The sequence below is a fragment of the Oryza sativa genome, chromosome 2 (genome assembly GCF_034140825.1).
Source record: "Oryza sativa Japonica Group chromosome 2, ASM3414082v1".
Taxonomy (NCBI): Eukaryota; Viridiplantae; Streptophyta; class Magnoliopsida; order Poales; family Poaceae; genus Oryza; species Oryza sativa.
In genome coordinates this window covers 30541051-30553177 of record NC_089036.1, presented here as the reverse complement: position 1 = coordinate 30553177, position 12127 = coordinate 30541051, and the positions used below count along the sequence as shown (strand labels likewise).

The 12127-nt window shown below is 45.5% G+C and overlaps 2 protein-coding genes across 2 annotated transcripts; one reads left to right on the top strand and one right to left on the bottom strand.

Moving 5' to 3' along the window:
* Nucleotides 1–2883: 2883 nt before the first annotated feature.
* On the top strand, nt 2884–7965 carry LOC4330570 (DNA-directed RNA polymerase II subunit 4). Its single transcript, NM_001416850.1, has 10 exons — nt 2884–3072; nt 4855–4923; nt 5978–6070; nt 6243–6341; nt 6638–6749; nt 6867–6944; nt 7058–7091; nt 7168–7236; nt 7322–7417; nt 7508–7965. The coding sequence occupies exons 1-9, from the start codon at nt 3006–3008 to the stop codon at nt 7394–7396; spliced, it is 696 nt and encodes a 231-aa protein (NP_001403779.1). The 5' UTR covers nt 2884–3005; the 3' UTR covers nt 7397–7417; nt 7508–7965.
* A 92-nt stretch (nt 7966–8057) lies between these two features.
* On the bottom strand, nt 8058–9827 carry LOC4330569 (probable glycosyltransferase 7). The gene has a single exon (NM_001416849.1). The coding sequence runs from the start codon at nt 9652–9654 to the stop codon at nt 8311–8313; it is 1344 nt and encodes a 447-aa protein (NP_001403778.1). The 5' UTR covers nt 9655–9827; the 3' UTR covers nt 8058–8310.
* Nucleotides 9828–12127: the final 2300 nt, after the last annotated feature.

Sequence of the window (12127 nt, the reverse complement as noted above, 5' to 3'; positions counted from 1 at the left end):
GACACGACATTTCATAAGCTTAACTACTTAAGCAATTTGCTAGGAGCCTAGGATAGGATAATGAAGAGAAAGTGAAAGATCGATGGAGCTAGGTGCTTTTGTGAAGGACAAGTTCCTAAGCTTGAGGTGAACAGTTAAGAAAGAAGAGAGATGGATATTCATGAGCTTAATTTAATTTCTGCATATAGAAAGGAGAGTGAATTATTCCGTTAGCTTTACAGTTATCTAGCTTTATTGATCTACAAAGGCAGTACACAAGAGATATAGACCTGTGTTTCAGGATTATATTATGTTTGATGCTCCAACAAAGAAGACAAGCAAAGTATAAAAGGTGTGTCAGTGATGGGAGTCTTTTGATCTTGTCCAGGACAGTGGAAAAAAGAAAAGAATGTCTAAGAAACTTTATCAAGATGAAAACGAAAAGAGAAAGCAGTTGGTGAGAAACTGAGAAAATGCACAAAGCTTTAATTACTAATTTGTCCTCATTTCAAGCCATATATAGCACTGTTACCACAAAATTGTTTTAGGTGTTCCTGATTTGTGAAGACACACCAAATCAAATTCTTGCAAATTTGGTTTAGTCATTACCTGCTAGTTGTAACAATATTACAATATTTCTAGTAGGAAGGAACAACACCGGATGCTTGCTTGTCTTGCTCCTGAAGAAATGCAGAGCATCTGGAGGAATTTTTTTTTCTTTTTTTTGCAGGGAATGTGCAGCGAGGTGATAGAGGGGAGAAGAAAGTGATTGCCATCGATGGCGTTCAGCGCTTTGTGTGCAATGCAAGCGTGCACTCCTAAAGCCAATGCATGTCTCTGCAACCTTCTCTTTATCTTCATGTCGTCCTGAACGATCGAACACCATGTAATTAACAAAATGCCTTTCATAGAACAGAGTGGCAGCCGTTTGCAAGCTGCAGGGCTGTACATCTCTGATCCAGCGATCCCCATTCAGGGTACTCTGAACTGGAGATGACAGTACTTGGATCGATAATATGCAGCTATTGGGGTTTTATTGGGAGAGTAGTGGGCTCTACCCCCTTCCAGCTGGTTGGAGTTGTACTTTCCGAGTCTTTTTCCTTTAGTCTTTTGTTTCCCTCCTCTCTTGGCATAAATCGGTCTGGCTTAATGCGTTGTGTAACGAATATTCTTATCTTCTAATATATTGACATGCAATCCTTTTGCGCGTTTGAGAAAAAAGATAATATGCAACTATACGAGTGAGATTATAGAATCTAGATGAATAGATAGAGATAGTATAATGTGTCGTATAAGAGCAGGTATAATAGCAGACTATTAGCCAGCTGCAAACATATTTTAATGAGATAAAAGATGAGAGAGAAGAGCAGCGGGCTACCGATATGTAGCCAGCTACAGCGCGGACTTCAATACGCAATGTGTGTATAACATATGGGACCATATATTAATAATATTGTAAACAACTATTGTATGAATTGGCTATTAGATTGGCTAAGGACGAATTAGAGCTAGTAGTGGGCTATACTATCAAACTTGCTCTAACACATTATACGCGATGCAATTATCGATGCATGCCATATATTGTCATGTGTAACACCATTGGCTGGTCAGACGATGAACCTGCTCAGCCATGGCCCTAATGATGATGTCCTAGACGACGACCATGCATCCTTCCATCCATGATCCATGGCCTTCGTTTGTCCGGTGGGGACAAAACATGCAATCAGATGTAGAGTGAGGAAGAAGGCTAGCTACAAGGGAGCTAAGGCTGTGTTCGCATGCACCTTTTCCCATCCCCTCTCCTTCATTTTCCGCACGCACGCTTTTCAAACTACTAAACGGTGTGTTTTTTGCAAAATGTTTCTATACGAAAGTTGCTTAAAAAATCAAATTAATCCATTTTTGAAAAAAAAATAGCTAATACTTAATTAATCACGTGTTAATGGACCGCTCCGTTTTCCGTGCACAGGAGTTAGGTTCCCATCTCCCCCATCCGAACTCAGCCTAAGCCGGCAAGCAAAGGGATTGGCCACCTGCATGCATGCTTAATTTTCTTGAAAATTCATCGGTCGATGATGATATGATTGGCATTTCAATATTTCATGATGGATGGCTAAACTTGGTTAAATTTCCATCAGGAAATCAAACTCTACTTGTTGGAGGGAAATAAATTAAGGAGATCCAGTAGCAGTGCTACTGTAAATCATGGGCCTAAAGACCAGCAGAATTGTCTATGTAGGGCTTGCCAAGATTAAAGGGATGCAACTGAAAGGGAATGAATCATGAGGTCATGTCGCTAGCTTATTTGTAAGAATCGTTACTGATTTGAGTAGGTTGGCGTGCCACTTCTTATAAATCAGTTGCAACTGATTTGATCTGGACGAAAAGCTATACTGGGCATGTTAGGAGGAGTTTTTGACAGCTGTAACTTCTCTCAGAATCAGGAACTCATCCAGACAGTTTAGCTTTTCGTTTATATTTTGAGAAACTATAGCGGTAGAATTCAGAAAATGGGATCTGTTTGGGGAGCTTCTACTAGTTGCAAGTTCTTCTAGAATCAGAAGCTTCAGATTCTAATAAGCTACCAGCTACGAATCACCTGGTTCTTGGAATTTCAAGCTCCTCTAAATTTTAAGCTTCAGATTCTAAATGAATTTCAAGCTTTTTCTTTTTGACTGTGAGAAAACATGCAGCTACCAAAACTCCTCAATACAGGCCCTTTCAGATTCGTTTCAGGAGCTAGGCCAGTGACTTTGAAGCCTACCAAAACTCCTCAAAACAGGCCCGTTCTATGCAATCTGGGCCGCGCCCATTCCCCTACGGCCCACGAATCGGCCTCGTGAGGCCCGCCGTGACAAACTGACACGGTGACAGTATAAGGGGCTCGCATCCGACAGACACAGCGACTCCTCCCTCTGGTTGTTCCCACCCTCCCTCTCGCACGCACGGACGTCGGCGACTCCGGTGTCCCCTTCCCGACCACCGCCGCCGCCGCCGCCCACCTCCTCCTCCGGCGGACGCGGGGGATGGCGGAGAGGGGATCGAGGGGCTTCTCCGCGGCCTCCAAGGGGAAGGCCATCGCGTCCAAGAAAGGTGTCGCCGCGCTCCCGTTCGCCCCCTCTGAAACTTCATTTCTCTCTCTCTCTCTCTCTCTCTCTCTCTCTCTCTCTCTCTCTCTCTCTCTCTCTCTCTGTTCGGCGTATGATATCTCCTTGTCGTTGCTGTCTCTCGGCTCTCGGTCACGGTCACGGTGGTATAGCTCGCTCGGCGAGACGGTGGTTCGGATTTACCGGTGGGGATCGGTACAGTACGGGACCAATGGCAGGGGGCTAGGGTTTATGGCTTTATGCTGTGCGGAGGGTTTTTTCGCTTTGTAGTGTGGCTATTAAAGGCATGGACTTATGTAATCGTGGGGGCTTATGATTTGGGTTATGCTCGATTTGCGCGGTATTCGGTGGAATGGCAGATATGTATTGTATGGCAATGCCGTTTTGCGCTTGGGGGATATGCTCTTTTCCAGAGAGGAGAGGGGAAAGACAGTCCTTTCATCAAATAGTGTGACAGAAATTTGTTAAAAGTAAAGCAAAGATATATAAGCGATTGCATTGTTGGTTAGAATACATTTATAAACGATTGCATTGTGAGGCAGCCCTCTGGGCAGAAAATCTAAAGATTGAGGATCGACATGTAATTTCTGTATGGAAACAGATTTTCTCTTTCCATCTAGACTCTAAACTTATTGTAACGAACTCTATTTCTCTCCCATATGCAATGACAAATTCAGGTGGGGACTCCCCCCCCCCCCCCCCCGGTGAGTTAGTAAAAAAAAAACTATAGCTGGCTCACATGGTGTTAGACTTCTTAAACATACTGACAGCTTTGTGATCCATTGTCTCAAATGTGGACGCTGAGCACGCTCACCGCTTCTTAATTAATTGTCTCGCAACTCTTCCTTGGTTGTCCCGCATGTTTTTATTGTCTCATATATATATATGGCTTCATTTTGACCATAATCTCAGAAAGGTAGTTAATTTCCCTGTCCGTCCTTTCTAGATATAGTTTTAGGTAGTTAGTTTTGTCCTCAAATAGATGCCCTTTTAAGGTTTTCTATGTAATGTTTTCCTGTAATACCACTGTTATAAGTAATTGGCATGAGTTCCGTACTGCCAATGCTATTCAGTTCATTTATTCCTAAATCTAAGTGCCAACCTCAATTAATGGTTTGATTAAGAGAATGCAGCGCCGTGTAACCAGAATGTCGAGAGATAGGTTAGTTAATTGCTATGAGGGGTAATGTTTACACATTTATCAGGAGTAAAAGATGTATTAGTCTCTGGAATGGATGTGAAAATGACATCCTTTGGCGAATGGAGAGAGTTGCTCAAGGCGTGAATGTAATAGATAAAACAGAGTAGTGCGCTTTAGAATAATTTTACAGAGCAGCTCATGTAGTTGCTCACTGCTGAAGAGACCCTTATTGTTATTGGCGATCAATTGTATGACAGGTTTTGGTGCTTAGGTTTCAGTTAATGAAGAAATGTTTTCATTTTGGTACACCACAAATATTGTGAAACATTGGTTTTCTTAGATCTACCCTTGTTTCTGTGGGTTATACTCTCTTGGTAAAGGATGTTTCTATGATGGAGTATTGCCTAAGAAGTAAATTAGAATTGAATAATTGATGCATGCACACTTTTGTCTGCTGAGAGGGATCATTGCAACTAATGCTGTCATGCAATACGCTGCACCATCTATTGTGTAATTTTGTGATCCTGTTAAGTGTTGATTTTTATATATGTTTTTCAAAACATGCGCTGTAGATTTTGTGATTTCGAACTAATAATCTGACAGATCTACCAATGAATGTTTTTACAGGTTCACTTAGGCAAAACAGCTCTGCCAATATCCCGCATGTTAATATTGATTCCGATTCTGATTCTGAAGGTAACAGTACTTCCGATTTTCATGCTACAGACAATCCGCTCTATAAATTCTTTAAAACCAGCAAATGTATTTTTAGCACGTCATTCTGGGCATGCCAATAAGGGCACTGTTATGTGCGAGCATAGCCATGTCCTAGGTTGTCCCACTTTCCATGAACTTTCACTGTGTTGAGGTAACTTGGCTCATGGCTGAATATCTATATGGTAACTCTCTAACATGTTGATGTGCACATGATATGCCACTTGAATAATCAACAATTCACAAACTCAGCACAGGTAGATGAATTGGTACCGCATCATGCTACCCACAGCCATTGTGATAAAAATATGAGAAATTCACTCCATTGTAGGAGAAACACGAACAAGCTAGAAATTCATTCATCAAATTCAAGTCCATTATAATGGATACATCATACATGCAATGGCTTCTATAACTGATTTAAGCGCATTATCATATGGAAATAAATATGGCACATAGTAATACATTATACCTAAATCCTACTTTTAGAAACAAGATATATCATTTTGCTTTCAGCTAACCGCATGTTAATTTCCGTACGACTACTAATCTGACTACTGTAGCATTTCTTTTCCCCTTGTTGACCGCAAGCTCCAATATGTCCATCACATGCTGTATCAGACATGTTCAATGTTCTCTCATAAAGTATCTATTTCACTTTTCCTGGCAACCTTCACATTGTTGATCAAACTACTGCATGGAAAATGTTCTTCGAGGAATATATACCATGTTTTAGGGTTTTTTTTTTCATTTACTGAAGCTAGACGATGTAGTTGATACATGATTGCAGTTACACTTGATCTGAATGCACATACTGCTTTTAGTGTGATGTTATGCTGATTGCTATCCAATTGCGACTCATGTATGTGCATATAACTGGTTAATGATGGAGCTGCCTATGCCATAATTGCTATTCAATATTTTGAGAAGATAAAATTATGGGACAAATGTGGCAGTTGAATGGCACTTGAAATATGAGTAATATGATGACACTATTTTAACCCCGTGGCCATCATTTATCACTGCATGCGCTTAGGTTTCGTGGAAGAACTGCCTCGTGTCAACTCTAAAACAAATGGGAAGGCTGCATCTGAGAGCCTAAAAACTGGCGGGAAGGCCTCATCTAAAGGTATATAGATACACATTTTACTCTTTTTTGCTTCTAAAGCTGCTGATATCTTTCAAATCTGCAATGGCTCAAAGTGCCAGGGCCAAGGGTCCTACTTTTCTGTGGCTCTTGAATTTATTTCTTTCATGTGCTATTTTATTACTGTTAAGCTCTATTTTCTTTTCCTTTTTAGGACAAACTGGCAAAGGAGGGAATGCTGGCAAAGGTGGAAAGGGTTCTGCATCAGCTCGAGTTTCTGCAAAGTCTGATGCAGAGCTAAAGCTTGAGCTCGGTCAGCCTCCAACTATGAAATACCATAAATGCAGCTTTCTGTTTGTCCTTTCTATACTGAATGAATAGTTTGATAGTAAACATGACAATTTCTGTTATATTAGTAAGCTGTTTAGTTGAAAAGTTTTATGTAATGAAATTTGGAAAACCATTCTCAATGAAGGTTTTTATATTTTGACATCATTATGAATGACAGACATATTATCTCCAAGAGCTTTTACTCTACAGAAAAAATGCAAGCCAATCTCTGCTTCCTTTCCCATATGAAAAGTATCTAAATCTTCTACCTGGTTGCAGATATGCCTCCAAACTCTTGCATTTTAATGAATTGTGAAGTAGCAGAACTATTGCAAGAAATTCATGAGCATATGGCTATCTTATCAGAGGATCCAAAGATCAAAATTCCAGAGTAAGAATTTAGAAACCTTATGTTTTTGTGTTGTAGTTTTATCTCACTAGTCATTCTTTATGTTGTTTGCAAGTCTTTTACCTGTTTGGCTACTCGTTTACTCTGTTTCTTCTGCAGGTCATTTGATAAGGCTTTCCAATATGTGAAAGAAGGAAATCAGTTTTCCACCGCACAGTCTGTGAAACAAGTCCTAGAGTATCCTTTAATTTGATTCGAGCTTGGCATATTAATATATATTAACTGTACAACGATTTAATTTTAATCAAGCAAGCTAATTGGTTCTTCAGTTCCTTGACTAGTATACGCAGCCCTCTTAGAAAATATGGTGTTAGTGATGGAGAGGTCTGTAACCCCTAAATGCCCTTCTCTCCTTTATAATCTATTATAGCATTCTAAAACAGTTTGGCACATATTGCAGATGTGCTTGATAGCGAACGTTGGACCTGAGACCATTGAAGAGGTTTATGCGCTAGTACCATCCCTGAAGGTCAGCCTTTTTCTTTCTAATTTCAGTCCTGCGTTATCTAAACTTATTAGCAACTAACGCCTCCAAAATCCTTTATTATCAATAGGCCACTAGATCACTCAACGAAAGTCCCATCATGGAGGCTCTCACTGCGCTTGCTGACATAAAAGCTGCTAAGTGAATCTCCAGTGAAGCTATGCCGGTAATCCCTGTGGAGATTTTTTGTTAGCCATACGTCTCTATCCTGATTATTCACCTTATCGATCTCAGTTGCCTTCTGAATCTTAAACAGATATGTTGTGGATCAAGAAATGGAGATTCGCAACTTGCGTTTGTCTTTAATGTTCTGAATGTTTTGTCAAATCAGGTTGCGCTGTGTATGCAAAAAAAAACAACCAAGTGCCATGTGCACTTTACTTATCTAGGTCTGATAGGTTGAACCTGAGTTCAGAGACTACCGTATCTAACTGCAAATGTTGCTAGAAATGGCTGAAGTAGCCTACTCAGAATTGCTAATTGCTAACCTTGGGGTAACTGGCTTAAACAATGAGATGGTTCTTTTGGGTTTTTTAGCCTCTACTTGTCTGTTTACTTACGGTGCAAGTGGCCGCTCTAGTTATCAGTAGTAAGTTCTGAAAGTTGATGTTTCCCTGGCGGCAGATGCGTTTCGCTGCTTGTTTCAGGCTTTCAGCGCGATGCGTACGTCGCGCAATTGAAGGGGAAATAATCGACAAAACTGTGTCGCAATAATTGCTTGTTCTAAATTATAGAGTTGATCTTTTATGCGGACAGTTTCTGGTTGAATGCCTGGGCCGAGCGACAGTTGCTGAAAACATCTACCATTTCGGCGTTGATGAGCGAGACACCTGAGGTGTGCAGCATGTGCTTCACTCATCGAAGATCAAAGCAATCATTATATAGACCTGTTTGGCTGTATCAACACGAAGAACAAAACAAATTTTACTGCACCGCTGTACTAGCAAGCAATCAACCTCGAAAACTCACCCCGCACACACCAGCAAAAGCTGTCTGCTGTATGCACGGTTTAACAGTAACAGCTTTGACGGTTTCATTGGCTGATGAGCCACGTCACTCTCACGCCGTTTGCGTGGGGTGGTCGAACGGCAGCGGGCTCACGGCGTCGCTGAGCGGGCCGGCGTGCCGGAACCCGTACGCCCTGAGCACCTGGTCGTCGGCGAAGCTGAGCGCGCGGCGGATGCCCTCGTCGCAGCTCTTCCCCGTGTAGTGCTCGTTCCGGTGGCCGCTGCACGGCTGGCATCCGGTGAAGTGCGTCACGAACGGGCGCCGCCACCCGCTCACCCCGCTCTCCGCCAGCCCGGCGCCCGCCAGCGCGGCGTCCCTCGCCGCCGCGTACGACGCGTGCTCCGCCTCCGCGTGCCGCCTCCGCAGCGGCGCCGCCCCGCGCTCCATCGCCTCGTACCGCTCCGTGATGTTGCCGAGCCTCCCCGCGATCTCCAGCCAGTACCCCTCGAAGTAGTAGTCGCTCTCTAGGTACACCTTGTCCCGCCACGGGCTGCCGCTCTGCAGCAGCATGTACACGAGCGCCGACTGGTCGTCGGACTCGTTGAACACCTTGTCCTTGAAGGTGGAGGTGAGCACGGCGCCCCAGTGCTGGTACTCCGGCGAGTCCGGCCCCATGGCGGCCCACGCGTCCATGAAGTCGAGCGACCACTGGCAGTTGCGGATGAGGAACACGCCGGCGTTGAGGCTGGTCCACGACCTGGACTCGTACACGAGGTGCGGCCAGCCATGGGCGACGAAGTTGTGGTCGCGGTACCGGCTCAGCGGGAGGCGGAAGTCCATGTCGGTGAGCACCGCGTCGGAGTCCACCCACCACACCCACTCCGCCTCCGGGTGGGCGACCATGGCGGCCCGCACCACCGGGATCTTCGCCCAGTACCTGTCCATCGACGGCCGGAGGAGCGCCGTGTTGTACAGCAGCTGCACGCCGTTGAGCCGGCAGTAATCCAGCTTGTTCTTCAGCAGCCGTGTCAGCAAGCTGTCCCCCGCAGGCGACCCGCACGGCTCCGGCTGCGACCCGGACACCATCAGCACGCGCTCGCCGCCGCCTCCAGCCAGCTCCGGGTGCGCGCGGAGCCACTCGGCGCGCTTCTCGTCCCACCCGACGATGGGCCGGTCGATGGTGTACGCCACCCCCGGGTCGTCGTAGAACGTTCGCCCGCCGCCGAGCCGGTCGACCTCACCGCTCCCCACGCCGGACGACGGAGACGACGAGGAGGAGAAGGGCGAGGCGAGCGTCAGCAGCAGCACGGACCCCAGCACGGCGCCGGCGGTGAAGAGGGCCGCGTCGGCGAGCCTCCCCCTGCTGGCGCGCGGCGGCATCGTCGACTGTCGGTGGTGCCTCAGCCCGCGCCTCCATGGGGGGTGAAGATGCCGCGCGCCCGTCGTCGCACGCATGGCGCACGCTGGGCACTGACACGCGGGGCGAGAGCCGGAGGTGGAGGAAGCGTACGAGGCCTCGCGCAGCCGTGCCGTGCGCAAGGGGGCGGAAGCTCGAGTAGAAACCAAAGGAGGAGAAAGCTCGGGAGGAAGAAGCCAAGGGAGAAAGAGAGGTTTTAGCGGAGCGGGGTGGGGACGAGAGGGTGGTTGGGCCGCGGCGTGCGTCCAAAATCCCAAAAATGGGCGTCGCCTCGCGCGTGTAGCTCGCGCAGGCGGAGCGGAGCGGGCGTGCGTGACGAGACCGACGAGATCACGAGAGACGGCCGCTGGGTTGGTGCGCGTTTTGGATACCCAAGCCACGCACGAGATGGCCGTGACATGCAGAAAACGGCGTGTGTTCTGGGCGTGGATTCGTGTCCCAAGCTTCCACTTCCAACTGGACGTGTCTCCATGTCATGGTCTAGAAGGGGAAGGGGCATCACGTCATGGGACAGTGCAAACATCCAAAGACAACTCGGGGCTGGGCACTCGGGAGGATGTTTGAGAAACAACATTGACTCGCTGTTCAATAAACTACAAACGGAAAGGGAAATGTTCGGCTGCTGCCTTTTGTCTTTTTGCTACCCATTTCTTCGGTTTTTGTCTCAGAAAGTAAAGGAGGTGAGCTGGAAATAGTGTTGCATGCAGAGGAAGCGACAGAAATGCAGAACAGAAAAGAAGGAAGAGAATAGATGAAGAAAAAAAAACAAAGGAAAAACTGGGGGCGTAGACGTGCGCAGTACATCTCCAGCAGCAGAGCAACGGCCCCGACCGACCTTGCCTTGACAAATGTCGCGCGTTTTGCTGAGTTTCTGCAGAGACGCTGCATGAGCCATCGCCCAGAGCTGAGTTTCTGCAGAGATCCTGTGTGGCATGTGATGAATTCGACAGTGACCAAACATCGGCCAACCAGGAGGCAAGAACGCGGACCAACCCAACGACCCCAAACATCACCTGCGTGTCTGGATCAGAGAAAACGCCTCATCATCAGAATTCAGATGATGTATCGGTTAGGGACAAATATTGTCACGTATTTTTTTACTACGGAGTAAGACGGTTAAGCTTAGTCTTGTCACATTTTTGTAGCAAACAAAATGACAAATTAAGTATAGGCAAAGTTAGACAAATAAATAAAGTGTATGACATAGATCAAGTGACTAAGATTTAGACAAAGCAAAGTTATAGCATGAACTGAACACTGTCTACTAAAATTTTGACTTACCTATGATTAGGTGTAGCAAATTTAGTTGCCAATCAAACATATTCTTTGTGATTAACAATTTATCCATCAAACTTTTATAGATGTCACAACTTATTCAACCTTAATTGTGACAGAGTGAAACCGATAACCTAGCACAACCTAAATCTCGCGCCAGTCACCGACGAACGCTGCACGCGCATCTCGCGGTCGGATTCGGATTCGGCGTCGGTCAGGCACTGCAGCTTGGCGGCGGCCATGTGCCCGTGGTGGTGTCGACTGGCGACAGCAACACGAGATTGCTTTCGGGAGGAGTGGCAGCAAGCCGGCAAGATCTCTCCCCTAGCAGGTAACTTCACTACCCCTTTCCCTTGTATGCCTTGTCGGTTCACCATCAAGTGGTTTGGATGTCAAATCTACTGCAAGAAATGAAGAGAACTGTTAATTTTCGGGTAATAATAATAGTAGTCATCAGATTCCTCCATGATTAATTAGCCCACATGCACGATCCATTTCTATTTTAATTTTTGCCTCTATTGTGGCTTGCAGTAAACCCTTACATGATACATACGGTGGTGAGAGTGACCGCCTACCTTGTCTATTTTCAGTTCATATTCAAGGAACAGCCTTACATATATTGGCATTGTGTGCTTACAGCTTATTTGGCTGAATCTGGGTGTATAGGCGTATAGTTATTGTCCAAATCATTTTTCCCGACAATAAGTTTATCCAATCTCTTGTATTTTACTCTCTCTCTCTCTCTCTCCCTCTCCTGCCTGCTACAGTTGCTTTCTCTGCGCTCGATCGGCACTGTGCAGAAGAAGCTATGTCATTCATTATGCTTATATGCTTGTGTGGCATAAATATTCTGATGAAGTTCACTATCTAAGCTCTAGTGGAGTGCATTATTGAAAATGGACTATCTGTTCTCTCACGAGCGGATATGAAATATTATCCTCCTCGTTCTTATATGCTGAAGAGACAACTCCTAGCGGGTCATTGGCCTTTTCTTCCCACTCGTCTTACAGTCTCGCGATGCTGAAAACTTTGTTAGGAATCTCTCCTCACTCTCTAGGTGTTAATCACAAACACTCAAATTTTCTTTCTCGTGGACACACTCACAGAAGAACTGAAAGAACACACTCAAGCTTTTGGTTGACGCAGCCAACTAGCTCACATCGTTTTCTTGTTTATATAGACTCAGTACATGCAAAGAGATAACAATGGCCAAACCCACTAAGCCACAACTCACGC

Excerpts from the sequence above, each read along its gene's own strand:
- LOC4330570 (NM_001416850.1), top strand. The coding sequence starts at position 3,006 with ATGGCGGAGAGGGGATCGAGGGGCTTCTCCGCGGCCTCCAAGGGGAAG. Across the intron at positions 4,924-5,977 it reads TTCCGATTCTGATTCTGAAG|GTTTCGTGGAAGAACTGCCT; the intron begins GTAACAGTACTT and ends GCATGCGCTTAG. Across the intron at positions 6,750-6,866 it reads CCAAAGATCAAAATTCCAGA|GTCATTTGATAAGGCTTTCC; the intron begins GTAAGAATTTAG and ends TTTCTTCTGCAG.
- LOC4330569 (NM_001416849.1), bottom strand. The coding sequence starts at position 9,654 with ATGCGTGCGACGACGGGCGCGCGGCATCTTCACCCCCCATGGAGGCGC.